The sequence below is a fragment of the Xenopus laevis genome, chromosome 3L, assembly GCF_017654675.1.
Source record: "Xenopus laevis strain J_2021 chromosome 3L, Xenopus_laevis_v10.1, whole genome shotgun sequence".
Taxonomy (NCBI): Eukaryota; Metazoa; Chordata; class Amphibia; order Anura; family Pipidae; genus Xenopus; species Xenopus laevis.
This window is the reverse complement of record NC_054375.1, coordinates 39,549,064-39,573,568: the sequence shown is the minus strand read 5'-3', so window position 1 is coordinate 39,573,568 and position 24,505 is coordinate 39,549,064. Positions and strand designations below refer to the sequence as shown.

The window sequence follows — 24,505 nt, the reverse complement described above, 5'->3', positions numbered from 1 at the left end:
TTTAAATCTACCTTGAAAATTTTTGGAACACTCGTGTACCACATGTATTACTTATGTCTGTTTCAATTAAATAAATAAGCTGCTACATGAGTAGTGATGGGCGAATTTATTCGGCAGGCGAAAATTTGTGGTGAATTCCCGGGATTCACTGGCGCGCGGAAATTCGCCGCAAATTTGCGCCTGGCGAAAAAATTCGCCCATCACTACTCATGTACCAGCTTATTTAAAAAATTTGTGAAACCACCATGAAAATTCGCCAGCGTCATAAACCGGACACCGGCGTCAAAAACGAGACGCCAGCGCTGTTTCGTGAATTTTTCGCCGTTTCGCAGCCCAAATTCGCCCATCACTTTACATGAGGATACCTTTCAATAAGACACTGCTGTCCCTGAAAACTTAACTCAAGAACAATTACTAGGGGCTATGTAGTGAATTTATTTTTTAAAAAAAAGGTTAAACGACTAGATACATAATTTGAATCTAGCTGTAATGCAGAGAGGAGGCTAGAGGATAAATATAAGAATCACATACTTTTGGCATCTATTGTATAACAGAAGTACGAGTTTCTACAGATTGGATAAAATTGTCCTGATAATAAAATGAACCGACATGTTAATACAGATGGATCACAGGCACGACAATGTATTGTATAAATTGTACTGGTCGCACCAGTTGCACACATGTTCTACGAATATATAGAACAGCTGATTTTATTCAGTTGGTTTTATTAGAGGGTTTATATATTGCACTGCCCTTAGTCACTACTCTATGCGAAACAGCCCTCCTGTACCTTTTCCCTGCCAGACCTCACAGAATTAGTGATACATTTCAGCTATGAGTTTTGCCATATCAAGGCCCCTATTTATCAGCCTCCTACAGGGGATCAACTCCCCACGAATCAATGGTGCAGTGGAACAATTATTTGAAAGCCATTTTTAGATCCAATACAGCAGGGTTTTCCCCAATGAACCCACAGAGATCCCTCTGTTTATCAGTATCCAGAGTAACATCTTCACTATAGGTATGGGACCTGTTATTCAGAATGATCGGAACCTGGGGTTTTCCAGATAACAGATCTGTCCCTAATTTGGATCTTCATGCCTTAAGTCTACTAGAAAATCATGTAAACATTAAGGGGCAGATGTATGAAGGGTCGAATATCGAGGGTTAATTAACCCTCGATATTCGACTAGGAACTAAAATCCTTCGACTTCGAATATCGAAGTCGAAGGATTTAGCGCAAATACTACGATCGAACGATCGAAGGATTATTCCTTCGATCGAACGATTAAATCCTTCGAATCGTTCGATTCGAAGGATTTTAATCCAACGATCGAAGGAATATCCTTCGATCAAAAAAACTTAGGCAAGCCTATGGGGACCTTCCCCATAGGCTAACATTGACTTCGGTAGCTTTTAGCTGCCGAAGTAGGGGGTCGAAGTTTTTTTTAAAGAGGCAGTACTTCCACTATCGAATGGTCGAATAGTCGAACGATTTTTAGTTCGAATCGTTCGATTTGTAGTCGTAGTCGAAGGTCGAAGTAGCCCATTCGATGGTCGAAGTAGCCCAAAAAACACTTCGAAATTCAACGTTTTTTTAATTCGAATCCTTCACTCGAGCTTCATGAATCGGCCCCTAAATAAACCAAATAGGTTGGTTTTGCTTCCATTAAGGATTAATTATATCTTAGTTGGGATCAATTACAAGGTACTATTTTATTATAACAGAGAAAAAGGAAATCGTTTTTTAAAATTTGAATTATAGGCTGTTATTTCTTCCAATTAATTAAATAAGAGTATAAGGATAACATTAGTTTGGATCAAGTACAATGTACTGTTTTATTATTACAGAAAAAAGTACATTTCAAAAAATTTCTATTGTTTGGATCATTTGAGTCTGTGGGAAAATCATTCATATTACAATAATTTTAACAAAGATATAATCAGTGCTAACGTTTAAAGAATTGCTGTTTAATTAAACAAGCTCAGAAATGCTTTGATATTTTTTTTCCCAGTCTCCTTTGTTACTAGAGAGTTGTGTGTTCTGTGTGTATTTTCAGCGCAGACAAAGCAAACATAGAAGGTCCTCATTATAAACAATTGCTTCTTTAATAGCAGTTCTTACTTTGACTGGAATGACAACTCTTAGCCATTTTTAGCAGGGAGATTACAGGTAGCAAAACAAACCTAAGACTCACTGGTACGGCTGGATCCACTGTTGTCTATCCAAATGGTTGGACCAGGGTTAGAGGCTACCTCTGCAAAAAGACCAAGCCCAGCAAGTAACACTGTTCATGCCCTTTTGGCACTTTAGTTTTCCAAACTTATTGAGTTTGGAAATCACATGGTGCAATTTACTGCTGCATGCTTGGTAGAGTTAAAAAATTTTGCTCAGTGTTTATAAATGAGCACTAAAACCAGTAAATGGTTCACTATCCAACAGAAAATTAAAGTACGTCATTTTATGTTTTTCGGGGGACCAGAAAAAAAATGATGTAAAATTCATGAAAATTTTAAAAAAAAAACCTGAGAAATGTATTTTGCACAATAGATTGGTGTGGCCACAAAAAACAATGTAAAATGAGGGAGAACGTAAAATCGGGGTATGTCAAATTGAGGTTTTGCTGTAGTTGAATTTTCTTTTCAGAGCAATAAAAAAAAAAACCTAGATAATTCATTGCAAACTCCATTCCTTTAGCTCATGTTATCACCTTAAAGTTCCTCAGTCAGTCTGATAATCTCCATACAAGAAACCAATTAGCAGGAGCATGAATGTTACTGGTGAAAGTAACAGCTGAAAGTTTCCTAACATGGAAAAGAGGAACCACTCCCTACATTTGTCCAGCCTGTACAGAAAGATAACATGCGACTATTACGGCATAGATATTCACCCCAGTAACACATTAAATTTATTTGAAATCATCCCAAAAGCAAGGTTCCATAGCTCAGCAAATTTATAAAAAAAAAAAAGGAAAATATTAGTGTACTACCGGTATATCTGTTATATAGTCACAGTTCCAAGCATATCTAGGCTAGGAAATGAGTTTTCATCCATACTGACCTTCAAGCTTGGTACAGGTATGGGACCTGTTATTCAGAATCCTCAGGACTTGGGGTTTTATGGATAACGGATCTTTCTGTAATTTAGATCTTCATACCTTAATTCTACTAGAAAATTATGTAAACATGAAATAAACCCAATAGGCGGGTTCTGCTTCCAATAAGGATTAAATATATCTTAGTTGGGATCAAGTATAAGCTACTGTTTTATTATTATAGAGAAAAAGGAAATAGTCTTTAAAAATGTGGACTATTTGGGTAAAATGGAGTTTATGGAAGATAACGAGTTTCCAGATAATGGATCACATACCTGTACTATCCAACTGGAATTCAGGCTGAACTAACCCCTTCTTGCTACTGCTCCAAGCCCCAATGGGGTAAGCCCACCAGTTATGTACAGTAATGCACATTTTATGATCTTCTAACCAAATGCAGTATGAGCCATTGCAGGTATAGGACCAGATATCCAAAATGCTCGAGGGGTTTTCCAGATCTTTCTGTAATTTGGATCTCCAAACCTTAAGTCTACTAAAAAATAATTTAAACATTAAATAAATCCAATAGCTTGGTTTTGCCTCCAGTAAGGATTGATTATATCTTAGTTTGGATCAAAAAGAAGGTATTAGAGAAATTATTAGAAAAAAATTTAATTATTTTATTAAAATGGAGTCTATACTGACATTTACCCCCAGCACCAAAGACAACCTATAGCAGTTTACGTCAAAAGGGTTCAGGTAAATGAGAAAAACTTCCCAAATATAGCTAGGACTGAATTCCTCATTGGCGGGAGACCCCAATGAGGTCAGAAAACTCGGAATCTATTACGGAATGTCTGATGCATTCTCTTTGTTATATTTTGACGTGTAACATGCAACACTGAATCTTCCCTTGTTGTAAATTGCTTGTTTTTATTCACTCAATAAACTACTCGAATTTTTTTAAAAAAATGGAGTCTATGAAAGATGGCCTCACTGTTATTCTGGAAAGGGTAATTTAAGTAATCCTTCTGGATAACAGGATACCGGAACCCAAACCTGTACATCATAAAACTGTATGAAAACATTTAGCAAATGAGGTTCACTTTGCAGTGGGGCACGGACACCAATTCCCCAGAGGCTGATTCCTGAAGCCCTGGGAGGTTTCAAGGGGTCATAAGCACAACAATTCCATTTGTCAGCTTAAAAAAAATAGTATTAATTAAACTGCTTTAAAAACAAGCTATAAAGATATATGTTTACTGCCTCTAATGATCTAATAACATTTAATCACACACCAGCTAGTCTCTGATTATAAAGCTGGGGTTTCTCAGAATACAAACATTACTTACTAATTGCAATCAAATGGCTTTGATTAAGCCTTTAAAAGGTTTTCCCTCAACATGTTTCTTGGAAAACAATTCCATTCTTAAAATGAAATGGACTGAAGAGTTGGCATTCCAATTGTACATTCTCTATAGTAGAGAACACTTGAAAATCTCTGCAAAAATGATGAAATGATAAATACGAGGCCCCACATTCAGCCACTGTGAATGCCACTAACAGTATAAATATATCAATGTAATGTAATAGCAGTATTTTAATATTATAGACTCCCTTTAGATTAGTCAGCCTTAATGATCAGTGCTGGTCTCAGTGGTTTCAAGTCATCGAAATGCCTGAATATCTTTATGCCTTATTTGCTTAAAGCATTCCACTATTCAGTACAGTTAGAAAAACTGTAAATAAAATAAAGCCACAAAACCTGATTTAAAAAATCACGGGAGGGAGCATTTCAACGGATCCTTTGTGAGAAGCAAGATGGCCCAATGGTGGAGCAACTACTGCCTTGCAGAGCTGGAGTTCAAGGTTAGATGCCAACCAGGGCACTATCTGGAAGTTTGTATGTACTCCACAAGTCTGCGTGGGTTTTCTTCCACATTCCAAAAACATCCAGGCAGGTTAAAGGGCTCCTGATAAAATTGAAAATAGTGTGTACAGTATGAATGGGACAGGGACCTAAGGTTGTAAGCATCACTGGGGCAGGGACTAGTGTGAAGGAATTAATGGCTGTACAATGTGAAGACAGCAAAAAATATTTTTGGGACATAATATGGCATTCAAAAGGATGATACTGACAGCTAGTTTAGACAATATCTACTCATAGGTCCCAAATAATGTACCGTAACATTGTGATAAGGAAAATAATTCAACTGGAAAATCTATTCCGCTGATAATCACATTGGGCCAGATATGTAGTCATCAGAAACAGGCTTAAATAGTGTAAAAGCATTTATATTGAAAGTACTATTCTTAGTATTTTGAGGCTCAACCCCTTCCTCTACAGGTATGGAATCCCTTATCCAGAAACCTATTACGATGGTAACTAAACTTAATCCATATTGGCGGCAGAACAACCCTATGGGGATGTATTTAACGTTTAAATTATATTTCGCAGACATAAAGTGTGTTGATCCGAATAAGATTCAGTGAGAAAAAGTTATCTCATGGTTTATCATGTGAAAACTCATGGACGAGATTCAATTAGAGGGGAAGAAACTTTTCTCCTAATTCAGATCCATTTCTAATAATTCAGTTAATTTTTTTCCCGTAGACTTCAATTGAGTTTTCATGTAATAAACAGTGAGATAATTGCATCTCAAATTGAATATCGTCCACAAGTTTTCACATGATAAACCCTTTTTCTTACTGGATTGAATATGGCCCAATATAAGAGACATGTGACAATACATGACGGAAGCTGTTCTTAAGGTAGATACGGGTACAGGACCTGTTATCCAGAATGCTTGGGACCCTGGGTTTTCCGGATAATGGATCTTCTGCAATTTGGATCTCCATATCTTAAGTCTACTAGAAAATCATGTAAACATTAAATAAACCCAATAGGCTGGTTTTGCTTCCAATAAGGATTAATTATATCTTAGTTTGGACCAAGTACAAGGTACTGTTTTATTATCACAGAGAAATAATTTTTAAAACATTTTATTATTTGGATAAAATTGCGTCTATGGGAGCTTTCTGGATAACAGCTTTCCAGATAACGGATCCCATACCTGTACAAATATAAGATATGAATTTAACAGTAAAGTTTTTTCATTAATTGCACGGTTTTATCTTATTTTTCTATATAATTTTCAGTAAACTGTTTCTTATGCACTGCGGTTACCATGGTATATTTTTTTTACCTGTAGGGTAGTCCCCTAACATAATGGAAACCATAGGAACACCATATTATATATCCAACAAATTTGAAGAGGATTCCATGGAATCTGGTCCCAGGAATGTGGGGCTATATGGGGATGTGTTTATCCTGCTAGACACAACCAGTACCATACTGTTCAACAAATGTCAGCCTTATGAGCCATCTATGATACTGCTCTCTCCTTCATTAGAGCCCTCTCAAGTAGCCCTGGGCCAAGACTTTATTATATATGATCCCCATATGTTCTTGCTTTTTTCCATATGTCTCTTACCAGTCTATCTACCCAAACAAATTGATTGGCATAAAATTTTCAATATATTCAGGATGAAGGTTCCTATAATTAAGCAGCTGGTTCCCATAAGTACTCTGCATAAAATTGTGGAAAATTCCCATTTTTCCCAATAAAATATCCAAAGACTGTAAAGCAGCAGAATTAGGATGTGTGTGCCCAGTTCTTTTGTAGAACCAAGATAGGCTACAAGCATTGCCCCACCAGGCATCATGTATTGCTACAAACTATCGATAAACTCCTCCTATGCTTCCTCAACAAAAATTAACATCCCTTAATTCCTTCAGCATGGATCATAAATGTATATATCATAAATGTGGATACATCAAATATAACCAATATTATATAGTCTCCATTAAAAAAATAATAATCTTGTCCCCTCGCCATATTACAGGGATACTGTTCCTTTTAATACATGCTTGTCATTGTTGGTCATTTAATCTTGCAGAACAATTATAGAAAAAAAACCTATTCTTACTAAACATTAATACTTGAAATTATGACTTATCTAGTCTCTCCAAACATTGTCAATGGGATGTCAAAAATACATCAGTGCCACTTTCATGCCAATGGACAGAATGGAGGATATGGAACTTATTTCAAAGCCTTTCAAAGACTTCAAAGTAACTTTCAAATGGAAATGCATTGAATACAGTCACTACTAATCTGAAAAAGCACATTACTGTTGGTTTAGAGGACTAACGGCTTAATGATGACACAGCACAAAGGAAAAAGACAGGCAAAAAACTTCCCTTGATTACTGTGTGCACAATTAACAATTCCATTAACCATAAAACATTAACCATGGCTCAACAATGTCACAACACCACTGTGTGTAGGACATAGCCATGCTCATTAATTCAGTATAAATAAGCTCCCAATAATCTTACATTAAAGGAACAGTAACACCAAAAAATTAAAGTGTCTTTAAGGGATGACAATATAATTTATTGCTGCCCTGCAGTGGTAAAACTGGCGTTTTTGCTTCAGAAAGGCTACTATAGTTTATATTAACAAGCTGCTGTGTAGCCATGGGGCAGCCATTTAAAGCACAGCATACACAGTAGATAACAGACACGTTCTGAAGAATCCCATTGTATATTACTTAGCTTATCTGTTATCTGCTGTGTATCCTGTGCCTTTTCTCCTTTTTCAGCTTTGAATGGCTGCCCCCATTACTACGCAGCAGCTTTTTATTTATAGAAACTATTGTAGAGTTTCTGAAGCAACCACACCATTTTTACCAGAGCAGCACAACAGTACATTATATTGTCAATCCTTTAATACACTTTAGTTTTTTGGCTTTACTGTTCCTTTAAGGGGACTCTATAATGCATCCGTTGTCTTTCTAAAAACCAAATCCGACACAAAGCAGCCTGTAGAGAGACAGATTGATGAGAGGGGGATAGTGGAGTTGACTTGAAGATTTCAGACATTTTCATATAATATCTGTAGAAAGCTTATTTACATGTTTCCTTGCACTTTAACTATGCGTTAATTAGCAATGGAGTGCTCCCACAATCCTCTTGGAGTTATTCTGCAGCAAGGCAGGCCAAAATTCCACATAGTTATATAACGTCCAACCCATCACATTAATGGTGGTCTTATGCCTTCTGAATAGGTGCTAATCATGGAGATTCCTATCCCAGTATGCTCAATATATTTGTATGCAATTGTAAAGAATGGATTATGCAATGGAATATGCACTTTAATACGGCAAATTTACAAAGTCAACCCATCATTTTGCAGTAATATGACAAAAGTAACCCATGGCAACCATATACAAATTCAGTTTTTGTGCAGTTAGAAGAACTACACCAAAGTGAGATCTACTAAAACTTGAATTTTCTACAATTTGATCTCAAATACTCATTTCCACGAATGTGGACAGGCTTTAGCTGGAGTATTTTCAGATTCAGAATTGTCATGGTTTTGTGGCAGAATAAATCCCGGACAATTCCACAACTTTTTCGGATTTTTAGGTAACAAAGGACCTGACCCAAAAAAAGTCATGGTCTAGTTAATCAGCCCCTAAATGTCCTAACTGTTGCTGTCGATTGCTGCAATAGTGAATAGAAGAAGAACATAATAAGTAACTGTTATCCAGAAAGCTCCAAATTACAAAAAGGCCATTTCCAATAGATTCCATTTTACCCAAATAATTCAAATTTTTAAAAATGATTTCCTTTTTCTCTGCAGTAATAAAATAAATAATAAAACAGTACATTGTACTTGATCCAAACTGAGATATAATTAATCCTTATTGGAAGTTAAACCAACCAATTGGGTTTATTTCATCTTTACATGATATTTTAGTAGACTTAACGTATGAAGAGCTGAATCACAGAAAGATTTGTTATTGGGAAAGCCCCTGAGCATTCTGTATGACAGGTCCTATACCTGTTTATAAATGTGAAAATGTTAGAATGCAGAGGATGGGGTTCAAGCATTGGCTGCACATGGTCAGATTTCAGAGTATTTTTATTGCTACAGCATAGACGGATTTAGACGGATAGAAGGAAAACACTACTCTACTTTGCACCTTACCCCTATGCCATTTTAATGTTACCCCAAAATCCACTCTTTGCGCTCACCAGACTGGAGCCAAAATAATTGGTGGTCTTTCCTGTGTGATCTCCTGTCAACGCTCCATGGCACCAGGGTGGAGGTAGGGAGGACATAGGCATCTGCTGTCATGTGCCCTACCTTAGGTGTCATTTACATTCACATTTCACAGCGGGGTGCAAGGCACTCCGCCTGAATACGGTAGATCTTAAATGAAAAGGAAAGCAGTTTAGCACTTGGGGGTGCCAAATGTTAGGCACCCCCAAGTGAATGTATTTACTTACCTGAAACTCCGAGCTGGTGCTTCTATCAGCAGAAAACTGCTCCAGCGAGCACCACGGAGCGCTCCTCTTCAGGCTTCTTCTTTCTTCAAATTTTGCAGTAGAATGAAAAAGCCAACTTTTTAGTTAAAGTTCGGCTTTTCACTCTAATGCGCATGCACAGCCCCGTAAAGAAAGAAGAAGCCGGAAGAGGATCGCTCCAAGGTACTCATTAGAATAACACCTGGTCGGTGCAGTTTTCTGCTGATAGGAGCACCGGTCCAGGTTTTCAGGTAAGTAAATACATTCAGTGCCTAACATTTGGCACCCCCAAGAGCTAAATGACTTTCCTTCTCCTTAAAGAAAAAAAAACTGCTTCATGCTCCTTACTGCTCTTGGACTTGCACCAGGGACAGTAATAAATGAGCACTCAAGTAAACGACATTAATTTGCTACATTTCACAGATAATACAAACCAACTCTCACCGACATAACAATAAACAGCTATTTCATTTGAAGCATCCAGTTAATGAGCAGTCATTTTATTGGAAAGTGGGGTCAGTTTTGCTTCCCTTTCCCACATCGCCATTCATGTTCAGCTGAATAATAATAATCAGGGTGAAAAGAAATGAAAAAAAAAAAAGCACATGTCACAATGTATAGACTGAAAGAAACTGAAATGAGATTCCTCTATTTCTTGGCAAACAGGAAATGTTTATTTAACTATTGCTTTCCAAACACACTTTTCAGGGCTGCATAACAAAAAGCCATTCTTGCTTCAGCTGCACGGCTAATAGTTTATTTAGTCGTTTCGTCCCTTGTGTGTCTAAAGGTCCAGGTGGGAGAGATGGAGAGGGTCAAACCAAGAGCAATAACAAATATTGGTTTCCCATTGCACAACCATGTGGGTTGCCACCCCACACACTATTTAGCAACGGTCATTAGTAATTGTAGTGACACATGCATGGATTATGCACAGCTGAAGAAGTACTATTCAACAGGAAACAAGGAATTGATTATCATTCCTTGAATTGAAGAGAATGTGGGCTTGTCTCTAACAAAGAATGAGGATTCCTAAGATTAATGTCTGAGCACTTTAATTAGCAGTTCTGTAGGTCACAATGTGCAAAAAATGTTATATAGATAAGTGTTTCCATCCTACAGCCCTCCGGCTATTACTGATCCCCAACTCCCAGCATCCCTCAATAGCACTGGCTGTTATTCAACTATCTTGCTGTTCTCTGTAAATTTGGACATACAACAAGAAGATCCACTTTTTGGTGGTGGGTAAACATGTGGTTCTTTACTCAATTTGTCCACCCACATGCTGGGACAAACTGGGCTGAACCAAATATTTGTCATATAAATCTTGTGGTCAGACCATGACTTTGCACCCATGCCAACATGGCGGTAGTTTCTGCCCACCATTTACTGTAACCAAAAGGAGCAAATTTACACTGCTTACTACCTTCCTGTGTCTCCATTTTCCAATTCAGTAAAAGGAGGAGCCTTTTGTTTTTGTTTCTTGTAGTGTCTGGACCCACAGCAGCTGCACTGTGTATAATAACTTATATTGACAGAGTTGTTTTTGTGGGGAACGGATGTTTGTCCAAAACTTCAAAATGGTTTTGGCTGCTGTAAGTATGAAAAATGAGCGAAGTCTGATATTGTCCGTCATATGTTTGTTTGTAGGTTTAGGATATAGACCTTGCAGCATCAATGGATTGGTGTAAGCAGCATAGAGTAACAAATTGTTCAAGAACCTCACTCCAAAAGGTACAGTAGAACCCCCATTTTACATATTTCAGGCGACCGGGAAAGAAAATTAAGTAAAATCTGGGAAAATATAAAATCAGGGAAATGTGTTAAAGTAATAACAAGGGTTAAACATTGCTGAGTTAATATTACACTAGGGGGGCATGTGCAAGGCCTCTCTGTCAGTCACATATACAACCTAAAGTAATAAGTGATTGGTGCAGGACTGTATAAGGGTAAGGCCACACAAGGAGATTCGGGGAGATTTTGTCGCCTGGCGACTAATCGCCTTGTCTTTTGAGCAACTATCTCCCCGAACTGCAACAAAATCTCCCCGAATCTCCTCGTGTGGACTAGCCCTAAGGGGCAGACTAATGGGAATTAACCATTTAAAGGCAGAACCATGGCAAAATATACATCTGGTTAGTATTAAACCTCTTTATTTCCCCAATAATAACATTCGTAGAGGAAAAGAAAAGCAGTTTTTGGGAACATCAGGACAACATTTTGATGTAAAGTCCAGGAAAACATTACTTAAAATCAGGGAAATGCACCCATAAAAATGCATTATAAATTGGTGGGACCACAAATAAAAAATGTAAAATGCTGGAAAACTTAAAATCAGGGTACTTAAAATCGAGGTTTCACTGTATCTTGTTCGGAAGACAGCCAAAGAGTGTGTTCCAAGTTTCCTTTCAAATGGTTACATTTTGGGGAATTTGGCATATTTGTTAATCCTATTCTACATGCTATTTTCGGTGACATATATGACCTGTAAAGGAGTCTAAGGGCCTCATCTACTGCTGACAAGGCTTTCATCTGTTTTACATAAGCCCCAGTAAGTTAGCCAACGGTAATGTTGCTGTGGTCTATTGTTTGCTTGTACTGTTATTTCGGATGCTGTAAGGAGTTGTCCTCTATGGGCTTTTAATAAAATATCCAACCAATAATCAATAGTTTTGCTCCATATCAAAACCAATCCCCACCAGCAACCCCAAGCCACATCCTGACCTGGCTTCAAACCCTGCCTACTTGTATGGTTAGTTGGCATGTTGGCCTGGACTCTGTTAATGATTTTGTAAAGTTTTCAATAAAAATAAAACCCCTGTAACTAACCAACACAGCTGGTATTCTAGAAAAAAGTATTTAACCATAGTCACTTTCTTTGGGTATATCAGCCTCACAACAACCATGGTTCCAACTTTTCACAAGTACTCAACAACAACTTCACAATAGAATTAGGATTTTATCCTCTCCAGTCTTAAAAATGATATAAATGCTCACAATATCTTAAGTGTATGACAGAGCCTAGAGAGATCCACCTATCATACTGGCAAACCATTTTAAGGAAGCACCTTGGCATAGAATTATTGAAGCAGCTGCTTGAGGACCACAGGTAGGATTCACTTAGGCAGAACATCAATTGGTCTGTATGCCTATTTTTTAATATTTATGCTGAATAAAGAATCATTTTTTAAACTTTGAAAAAATGCTTTGGATATATAATATATTTTTGGACTTGATATATGTGCCCTTTTGAGCTGGGGGCTATATTCCAATGTTTTTGGCCCTTTTTTGACAGGCCTTTATAGATTGCAGCAGTTGGTCAGTAATTTTGGATCTACTCTGAATGATGGCTCTCCTACAAGGGGAGTTTGAAAAAAAGTCCACTAAAGGTGCAGACTCTTTTCTGTTGCCTTCAGTTCTCTGCTTTATGTTTTTGGACATCTGTCTGCTTTGCGCTGCATCTAGCACAAGAACATTTTTTGTTACTGCCTTTCTCAGTGTATACACTAGCCAATGCACAAGAATCAAATCAATATCAATGGGACGAGGGCAAAATCCAGGGACCTTGTTTCTTATTCAAAAATATGCCCCCAACCCAAACATATCCATGTTTACATTATATCCAGTTTGTGAACCCTTTCAATAAATCAATGATTTCACAATGATGTGACCCAGATGTATTTCACAGGTTGATTCACTCCCACAAGGCACTTACATTAAAGGGATAAACATGGTAAGAATGGAGTGTACTTGTGTCATACACAGCTTTGTTTCCTTGGCAAATGACTTCCAGAGGCATCATTATCATTGTGATTGCACTACTTAGTTGAGCTCATATCCTTACTAAGCATTGTGTAACTTTATCACGTGTAATAGCTTTAGACACAGGAGTTCTATCACAAGGCACAAAGTTATATATATTACATTTATATATATCTATTTTAGATACAACATAAGCGCTACATCATGAAAAAAAAAACACCTTTTAATTGTTAATATATGTTTTTAAGCAGTGTTTCCCAAGAAAAAAAATGACCTTAGATATTAGAAATAGAGAGCCAAGTTCTCTATGTCTAATAATACTTTATACGAATATCCAGACCTGTCTGCCCTTCTGGATTTTTTGCAAATCATCCGTATCGATGGGGGGGGGGTGAAACAAGGGAAGTGGTCAGGGCAAAGCTGATCAAACCCCTGTTTTAAAAGGAGCTAAAATCTTTATACGTGCCAGGGTCATTCATGGTTTCTAAATTTGTAAAAAGTGGTGGGCAGTTAACTGTTATGATAGACTTTCATAAAAGTTCTTATAGCTTAGCCTTTCCTTCGCTTTCATATCCCTTCCAGTCTTATAATATTCTTTCTTTTATAAACTTTTATTATGTAGACCATCTTTCAATATGGTTACCCTACCCTATGAACATTTTTTGACTTGGACACACCAATTCTTGGGGCCCTTGTCATCTTTTCTAAAAATCAAAAAAATATCGGCCTTCCTATATTTTTATTTTTCTTCCCTAATAATAACATTGGCATCAAGTAGCATTTTTACCAGCCAGGCTGCCAACTGTCAATTCCTTCTATGTCCTCTGACACCCTTATAATTTTCCCTTTGCCCTCCCCCCAGCTGATCTGCCCCAATCCCACTTGCACCCGCTGCCTCAACATCATCAACTTGATAAAAGCAAGGGGACCCACCAATCTGATCTCTTCTATTATTATGTGGTTTGGAAAACCACAGGTGAAATCCAACACAGAGACATGGAGAACTTCCTCATAAGTCCCTCCTCCAGTTACACTGGTACTACAAGGCAGCAATGCTAAAATTTGTTATATTAAAGATAACATGACTCATCATTTATAGTATAATCATCTGTGAAAACCTTGTGACTTAAGCTCTTTCATAAAGACAGAAAAAATCTTCCATCATAAAGCATAAAAGAACTTCTAACATTTAGGGGCAGATATATCAAGGGTTGAAGTGAATTGTAAGGCATTTTCGAAGTAAAAAAATCCAAAATTCAAAATAATTTTTTGGATACTTCGACCATCGAATAGGATACTACGACTTCGAATTTACTTCGATTCGAAGTAAAAATCGTTTGAATATTCGACCATTCGATAATCGAAGTTCTGTCTCTTTAAAAAAAACTTCGACTTCAATACTTTGCCAAATTAAACCTGCCGAAGTGCTATGTTAGCCTATGGGGACCCTCTACAACCATTTTCTAAGTCTTTACACATGGAAGTAAAATCGTTCGATTGTACACTAAAATCGTTAGATCGAACGATTTTACTTCGATCATACTATGGCCAAATTCGGTGAAAAATACTTCGACTTCGATGTATTTCAATTCGGTGGTTGAATTCCGAAGTATTTTACACTTCGAAATTCAACCCTTGATAAATCTTCCCCAAAGACTATAGCAAACTGTGAACAAAAAAAAAACAAAACTGATTTTTAATACATTTTCCCCAAAGTTTGCTTCCCTTGCCTTGTGTTTTACAGGCATCACTTGTAAGATGAGAGCCAGAAAGCGATGATGTTGTGTAACAGGTTAGGACTAGGCCCCTGCTATATCACTGGGGGTTTGTGGCCAATATTTCACATTTGAGGAAATTCTTGAGGTTCTGCATTCGGGGCAGGCAGGATTGGATTATGCAAATTCTATACCACTTCTGTAAACACCAGCGAGGCATATCATTTATCTTTGCATTTAGCGAGTAATCAGAAACAAAAGGGTTGTTATTGAAAAAGCAAACAAATGTGCATGCTGAGTTCTAGCGTTCGAATTCCTTGTTACTACTTTGACTTCCGATGACTACTTTTCTCTATAAACATTTTGACTCTGGTTTTTCTACACTAGTAAAGTAACTCTCAAGAGAAACAAAATGCTGCGAGCAGCAAACGCAGGCCAATGTTGCATAAACTATACAGAGAGGTTTTCCCTTATTATGGAAATTCTAGCATGTTTCCAGCATCAATTATGGCTGCCACTGGGAGTCTGCTGGAAGCACACCTGTATTGGGGCCCCTATCTCTAAACACATGAGTGTCTGGGAGGTATCTGCTTTACTTTCTCGTTCCTGGCCCAGCTGGGTCTTTCCTGATTGCAGTAAAAAGGAAACATCTTTCTCACCAAAGTGACATGAGCACTGCTCCCTGCTGGGACACTAGGATTATTCACAGAATGTCCAAATCACTGTGAAGAAAGGGGATAATTAGAAACTAAATACAAAATCAGGGTATGTGAGAATCTATGGCGCGAAGAACGTGACAGCCTGTGTTGGTGCTATCCGTGTGACACCAGTTTGTTGGTCAGTCCCCTCTCATATTTCACCACAGACACCAGGAATATGTAAATTTCCAGTTGTTATTTGATTTTTGTGGACAGATTTATTAAAGGTCAATTTTTTTTTTCCTCGACGAAAAATTTGAGTTTTTTAAGGGTATTTTTCAGGTTAAATTTTTTTTTAAAAAAAATGTGAGGTTTTTATTATAGTATTATACCCAGAAGATGGAAATAGCTCAAATCTGAAAATACGCCATCTAAGGGTAAGTGCATTCGGAGAGATTTACTCAACCGCGACATCGACTCCTCTTCGGGCGACTAATCCTCACTTCGGAAAACGAAGCGCTCATCGAGTGCCACCCCGCCAGCGATTTCGATTCTAGCATGACGAAAATTCTGTCGACTCCGAGTGCCAAGGCTTTACAGGGAGATTAGTCGCCCGAAGAAGAGGCGATTTGTTGCCGGGCAACTAAATCTCCCTGAATCTTAGCGTGTGCACTTACCCTTAAATCAAGGTCATGTAGAAGTCGATGGCAGAGGTCCCTTGAACCATTTGAAGATGTTAATAGCCTTCATGATGTTCGAGTTTTTTTTGGTGGGTTTTGCTCGAAAACTCGATCAATTCAAGTAATTCAAATTTTTTACCACTGAAAACTCGATCGATTAAGAGTTTTTCACCCCGACTACACTGATTCGAATTTTTAACATTCAAGTTTTTTCTTGAATTCGAAACCATTCATTCAAGGTCTAAAAAAAAGCTCTAAGACTTTGATAAATAACCCCCTTGGTGTTCACATGTACGGATGAGCAAATGTTTTCAGCTGATACAGTTTTGCAGCGAATCTATGCTAGAATCCCACCATGTGTTCTGTCTGTTTCAATAAGAAAAATCATGATTTTATGGATGGGGGGGAGAAACGCCCATTTGGCGCAAGAGAAAAACATCAATCGATTCCAATGCATTTGGCACAATAAAAAACATACTGAGAAAAAATGTCCTTTTATTCCCACACATTGGCCTTGAGAAAACACATGAGAAACATTGTTTATTGATTTCAATGCATTTGGGGCAAAGCAAAACTGCCCATTGGTGCCAATTCATTTGGTGCAAGAAAAAAAAACAGGAGAAACCCGTAAGAAAAACAGCAATTGACTCCAACGCATTTGGCCCATTGGCTTCCGTGCATTTGGTGCAAGAAAGAATGGGAGAAAATTACAAGAAAACAAAAGCCCATTAACTCCAATGCATTTGGCTCAAGAAAAATGCAGAAAAAAACACCATGTAACTCTGATGCATTTGGCACAAGAAAAACTCACATTGACTCCAAAGCTTTTGGTGACATTTTGCAGAAAATTTACAATTTTTCCAAAATTGGGCAGCTTTGCTCATCACTATTCACACAATCTGGTGCCATATTTTTTTCAAATTCAATGGCAATTATGAAGACAAATAAATGTTCGATTCGTCTTGTGTGATTAAAAAACATTCTAAAAACAATCACTAGCAAATTCCAAACTGTTTCTGAAAATAATCAGGTTAATTTTCAGCTATACCCTCTCAGCAATCTGTCTCTCTACTGGGGAGGCTTTATATCGGAGCCGTATTTTTGAAAGACAGCTTTTATACATCATGAAGGCAAAGGGATCACAGGTTAATGATGCACTGTATTAGAGCTAACTGTCCATCAAACTCATAACTCTGACACAAAGCTGCATGTAGAGAGATATATTGCTGAAGGGGGATCATGAAGAGTAACTTGATTATAGTTGTTTTTTTTTGTTTTTTTTAAATGCACATCAAATTTTTGTTTTTATGCCGTTTTCCCTTTAATAGATTTACAAACAGCAGCTCCTTGACTGCTGATTTACCCTGGGGCCCCACAAAGCCAGGCTAGAAAAACTTTACTACTCTTAAGCAGCCCGTTTCCTAAAGTGCCCCACTACATTCCCTCTATTCCACTGGGGAATGCCACTAATGATTTGCATTTGGGAATGAAAGAGGCAGTCGCTTTTCCCAAGTAGCACTTACTAGTCATTCAGAAATTGCTATGTATTACTGTCCAGGCATTGTAGATTGTGCACCTTAATTTGTGGTGGGGCATATAACTTCCGTGAGCCTTCTTGCTATGTTAGTGATAGATACCTGAGTGTTCTCCTGTGCTGCCTCCCCCTAGCTCTTCATGAACCCTAAGTCAATGCATTTAGATACTACTGGGTGATCTAGTCATCCCTGTTGCCCCAGATGTATTTGAAAGGTGCAGTTGATCAATGATGGTTGAATACATTTTGGAGGCATAGACAACCTCTACAGGTCCTATGATGTTCTTATACAGTAAGGAAACCTTCTCAGTCTATTTGATAGCCATGTCACTTTTATAGAAGACTTTCAGCACACATTTAGGAATGCATTAATTGGTGCAGCCTGTAGTGGGAACCCTGGAGCTACCACCACTTTCGAGGTGGTGGTAGCTCCAAGGTTCCCACTACAATAGAAGTGCAAGATCCCCTATTGACACTAGTGAACCCCAGAGCTACCACCACTTCGAAAGTGGTGGTGGCTCCAGGGTTCGCCAGTGTCAATAGGAGATCTTGCCCTCGATTCTGAACATTAGGCAAAACAGACACATCGGTGCTGAGTGCAACTTCACGGGCCAGAGCCAGAGCAGATACAGAATTCATACTGCAAAAAAGACTAATTACATATGATCTTATTGGGAAGCACATTGACTGTGAAACCTCCTGCTACAAAAAGAGCAGCCCAGGTACAATTATTTCCCAAAGCTGCAAAACAAGTTTGGTGTATAGACTGCGTCTCGCTAACCCTGCTTGCACATCAACTCACTGTCAGTTATTAAAGTATAGTATAGCAGCACATATTCAATATATTATACCACCGACCTGCAGGTTGAACAATCACCATATGCAAAGTGATAAAACCAAATGACAAGTTTCAGCAGCAAAGCACAAAATGCTCACTGAAAATGAGCCGGACGATAAAAGCGGGTCTTTACTTAAAGGGATACTGTCATGTTTTTTTCAAAACACACCGGTTAATAGTGCTGCTCCAGCAGACTTCTGCACTGAAATATGTTTTTCAAAAGCGCAAACAGATTTTTTTTTTATATTTAATTTTGAAATCTGACATGGGGCTAGGCATATTGTCAGTTTCCCAGGTGCCCCCAGTCATGTGCTCTGATAAACTTTAGGGATGCACCAAATCCAGGATTCGTTTCAGGATTCGGCCAGGATTCTGGCTTTTTCAGCAGGATTCGGACAAATCAAATCCTAATTATGGATATGCAAATTAGGGATGGGGAGGGAAATTGCGTGACTTTTTGGCACAAGGTAAGTAAAAATGTTTTCCTCTTCCCACACCTAATTTGAATATGCAAATTAGGATTCAGATTCTGTATTCTGCTGAATCTTTCTCAAAGGATTTGGGGGTTCGGCCAAATCCAAAATAGTGGATTCGATGCATCCCTAATAACCTTCAGTCACTCTTTACTGCTGTACTGCAAGATGGAGTGATATCTTCCCCCTCAGCAGCCTATCAGCAGAACATTGGGAAGGTAACCAGATAGCAACTCCCTGGTAGATTTGACAACAGCACTCAGTAGTAAAAATCCATGTCCCACTGCAACACATTCAGTTACATTGAGTAGGAGAAACAACAGTCTGCCAGAAAGCAGTTCCATCCTAGTGCTGGCTCTTTCTGAAAGCACATGGCCAGGCAAAATGACCTGAGATGGCGCCTACAAAACCAATAGTGCAACTTAAATAAATATATTCGTTGGTTCAGGAATAAAATTTTATATGGCAGAGTGAATTTTTTTGCTGCCCGCATTGAGCAACAATAAAAAAAAAGGTTTATGTTAAATGCAGTGCTCATCTTTAGATGATTTATGATGTGTTTCTGCTTAACTAGCCTGAAGTAGAAACATTCTGCAGATATCATTTCCACACTTCATTCACTATCCTTTATTACTTACTCTCTGGATTCGGCAAAACCTACACTTTTTTTTACATTTCTTTCTTATCTGGTTTATTAGCTTAAAGTACTTTTAAATTATTTTTTTAAGCTGACGTTGCAATTGGAGTCCATCCACAGCCTGATTACACATACATACGGTAGTTAATGGGCTTTTGGATCCTGGTCATCTACAACTTTGGAACTGGGCAAGCTGCTGGGGGGTTGTGAATGAACTTTATTTTGGGGGGCAGTGCCTTGTATATGGTCTCCTACATCTTCTGTTTAACTGTTCCTTGAAAAAGGTTTCCTGTATAACACAGCAAATGACTTGCTTCTGTAAAGCCACTAATTGCTAGTGTATCAAACGTTTTCCCTAAATAATCCTATGCCAAAGCAGTAAAAAAAAACAGAATAAGCAGTATAAATTGCAGCGGTCGTGCCGGAACAAATTGACACCATATTGCACAAAGAAATGAAGTGGGGGAAAGTAAGGAGGACAGATTGACACTCATGCTGGGGTGATTGGGACCATTGTTCTGAAAGTGATAAGAGTCTGGCAGACAGTGATTAAGTGTCTAAATGGGACACTGAGAAGGAATCAGGAAGATAACCTCCTGGTAAGCCAAATATATTCCCTCCTCTCATTGAATTTCAAGGTGGATTTTTTTTTTGTCTGCAGAAGAAAAAAAAACACACACAGTACAAAGTGCGTTGACATGCTAATGAATGAATACATAGTTATAAGGCTTGTACATGTGTTTTCATGCTTGTGATAAATGTGTTGTCACTTATCATTGATCTGAACGCTGGGAGGGGGGGTGAACTTTCAGATTCCAATAGTTGGGTTAGAGCAGGGATCCCCAACCTTTTTAACCGATGAGCAACATTCAGAAGTAAAAGGAGTTGGGGAGCAACACAAGCATGAAAAATGTTCTTGATGTGCCAAATAAGTGCTTTGATTGGCCATTTGGCAGCCCCTGTGTGGATTTACAGCCTACAGGAGATTCTGTTTAGCAATACTCCTGGTTTTTATACAACCAAAACTTGCCTCCAAGCCAGGAATTCAAAAATAATCACCTGATTTTGGGCCACTGGGAGCAACATCCAAGGGATTGGAGAGCAACATGTTGCTCACGAGCTACTGGTTGGGGACCACTGGGTTAGAGCAACACCAGGGGGGCAAGTAATGGTTCATGTGGGTTTTTATTTACAGCTAAAATGAACAGTATTAAAGTGTGCAAGACAAGGGAGCAGATAGAAAGGGCATCAGCAGTGGTGTAACTAGACATGACTTGGCCCCACAGCAAATTATTTTTCGGGCCCCCAAAATGTCTAGAGATTGAGCTGTTTTACCAATATTTATTGAAATTGTATATGAATTATGGCTTCTTTGGGCCCCTATACTTCCTGGGTCCCCCTGCAGCCGCTGGGTCTGCTTCCTCTGTAGTTACACCTCTGGGCAGCACCTCATTCACTGGCTCAGCAATAGAATCTTCCTTAAAGGAAAACTATACCCCCAAAATGAATATTTAAGCAACAGTTTATATCATATTAAGTGGAATATTAAAGAATCTTAACAAACTGGTATATATATTTAAGTAAATATTGTCCTTTTACATCTCTTGCCTTGAACCACCATTTTGTGATGGTCTGTGTGCTGCCTCAGAGATCACCTGACCAGAAATACTGCAGCTCTAACTGTGTAACAGGAAGAAGTGTGGAAGCAAAAGTCAGAACTCTGTTAATTGGCACCTGTGACCTAACGAGTATGGTTTGTTTCTTATGTTTGTGTGCACCGTGAATCTTACGATGCCAGGGGGGCGGCCCATATTTTTTTAAAATGGCAATTTTCTATTTAGGATTACCCAATGGCACATACTAATAGAAAAGTATATTGTTATGAAAATGGTACATGAAGCACGGTTTTTACATATGAGCTGCTTTATGCAATATATTTTTATAGAGATCTACATTGTTCGGGGGTATAAATTTCCTTTTAAACTGATTTCAGGAAGAAATTGTTTCCAGCATGAGGCAAACTAGGTGTATGCATGACCTCCTTTCCTTCGGCTCTTGTGTAGTGTCACTTTCCATGCTCAGCAGCCAGTCAGACAAGAACCTTCTTTAACCAAGATATCCTTTACCAGCCCTGTATGTTGACAATATAGCTGTCAGGCTGGCCACTCCTCGCCCTAAATAATAACTCTTAACACCCTAACCCCGACCCTTGAATGCTGAGGAGGGGGGGGAAGGAGAATAAGCCTTCCCAAATATCACTAAATATGCCAGGATTTTTTTTTAAAAAACTTTGAGGGTGCAATAAGCTTTAAGCTTCAGTCATCCACTATGTTCTACTACTTCCCTGTACAAAAAAAACCCCTATGTTCCTTTAATTAAATGTACAGGGCTTTGTAATCATTTCAGGCTTAAATCAAAGGAATAAAACATTCATTAATTTTAAAAGGAGAGAGAGAAAAGAACAATTAGCAATAGAGAAGGGGTTCCATATATCCATTATGAGCAAGCATACAGGGTGCATGGATACTTACAGTCTCTCCGCATTCCTGGGGATCCCCTTTGGCACAGTCTTTAATCCGAGCCCATGACAATCCACATTAGGGCCAGAGCATGTGCATTTGCTGGGGCAGCCACTGACCAGGGCAATAAAGGTTAATAAACTCCAGAGGCACAAGGGCAAAAAGATCCCTCTGTAAAGAGGCAGCATGATGGGCACAGCAATGTCCCCTCTTCCACAACTCAATCTGCTGGGCTTTAGCACTCTCCAAGGGGAACAGCATGTAAAGAGACCAACTGCAATGTCATGCTTGTGCTGAGGGAAGTAGCAAGAGATTCCCACTCCGCACTTTCCCTTGCAACTTGCTCACTTGTAGTAGTAGAAGTAGTAGCAGTAGTAGTAGAATAACAAAACAACAATTCTTCTTTCCTATTCCAGTTGGGGGGTGAAACAGGTATAATAAAGAGAGGAAATCAACGGGATGCAAAGGAGAACACGTTCTAGTCATGCATGTGCTGCCCTCGTGCGGTCACAGCCGGTATCGCCGCATTCTAAGGACGAGTCCGAGAGATGCCGAGTCGCTGTTTCCGAGCTGCACCCGTTGCCGGACGCGAGACTGAGGCTCGGAGCTGTTACCGACCTATTACCACTCACTTTCAAGCTCTGCCGGCGCCTGGCGCTACATTCCCTCCGCGGAGTGAGAAAGTCTAAATGAATTCACTCCTGCCCCCTCCAAAATCAGAGCGCCTCTTGCGATTGGCCAAATCGTCCAGTGACGTAGGGGAATTCTTCAGCGCCCGGGGCAGCCCGCTGCTGAGCGAGAGTACGGGGAAGGTGAGAGGAGGAGGAGGAGGAGGGTCTTTAACTTCTCAAATACTCACACTTACTTGTATATTTATTTTTATACATTTATTTATATATATATATATATATATGAGACCTGTTATCAACAATGTGCGGGAGCTGGGATTTAATGGATAATGGATCTATCCGTAATTTGGATCATCATTCCTTAAAGGGGTTGTTCTCCTTTAAGTTAACTTTTAGTAGGATGTAGAGAGGGATATTCTGAGACAATTTGCGATTGGTTTTCATTTTTCATTAATGAGTTATTTAGCTTTTTATTCAGCAGCTTTCCATTTTGCAATGTCAGCCATTTAGTGGTTAGTAGTGATGGGCGAATCTCTCCCGTTTCGCTTCGCCGGGAAAATTTGCGAATTTCCCGCAAAATTCACGAAACGGCGAAAAATTGGCAAAAAAACGTGAAATCGGAAAGTTCCCGAAACAATTGTGAAATTCTACCGTTTTTACAAAAAAATCGTGAAATTCTACTGTTTTTACGAAAAATACGTGAAATTCTACCGTTTTCACAAAAAAATTGAGAAATTCGAGCATTTTCACAAAAAAATCGAGCACTTCGAACTTTTCACGACGGTGAGAAGAGGAGGAGGATCTTTAACTTCTCAAATACTCACACACACTTACATAAATATAAAAAATTAGCGAATTTCCCGCAAAATTTGCAAAACGGCAAAAAATTAGCGCAAAAAAAGTGAAATCGGAAAGTTCCCCATAAAATCGGGAAATTCTACAGTTTTTACAAAAAAAACGTAAAATTCTACAGTTTTCACCAAAAAATAGATGAATTTGAACATTTCCACAAAAAAAATCGAGCACTTCGAACGTTTTTACGAAAAAATCGAGCAATTCGAACCTTTTCACAATAAAATCGAGCAATTCGAACCTTTTCACAGAAAAATCTTCCCCCGCAAATTCGTGCTAGGTGAATTTATTCACCCATCACTAGTGGCTAGGGTCTAAATGACCCCAGTAACCATGCATTGATTTGAGTTAGAGACTGGGATACAAATAGGAGAGGGACTGAATAAGAAAGAGGAGTCATAAAAAATAGCAACAACAATAAGGGGCAGATTTACTAAGGGTCGAATTTCGAAGTTAAAAAAACTTCGAAATTCGACTCTCGAATTGAAACCCTTCGACTTCGAATATTGAAGTCGAAGGTTTTTAACGTATTCGAACGATCGAATAGAAACCGTACGATCGAACGAATAAATAGTTCGAATCGAACGATTCAAACTATTTTATCGATCGATCAAAGGACTTCTATTCGATCAAAAAAAAAAACGTAGAAAAGTGCTGTGGAAGGTCCCCATAGGCTAACATTGCACTTCAGTAGCTTTAATTTGGCGAAGTATGAAGTCGAAGTTTTTTTTTAAAGAGGCAGTACTTCGATTATCGAATGGTCGAATATTCGAACGATTTTTACTTCGAACCGAAGTCGAAGTAAATTCGAAGG

General features: G+C 38.5%; 1 protein-coding gene across 1 annotated transcript in view; it reads right to left on the bottom strand.

Annotated features, from left to right (window-relative positions):
• LOC108710233 (slit homolog 3 protein) overlaps positions 1 to 22,962 on the bottom strand; it is a 406,008-nt gene extending 383,046 nt beyond the window's left edge. The window contains exon 1 of the mRNA XM_041586150.1: positions 22,223 to 22,962. Within this exon, the coding sequence (XP_041442084.1) occupies positions 22,223 to 22,398 (176 nt within the window). The 5' untranslated portion in view covers positions 22,399 to 22,962. The remainder of the gene's footprint in view (positions 1 to 22,222) is intronic.
• Between the last annotated feature and the right edge of the window lie 1,543 nt (positions 22,963 to 24,505).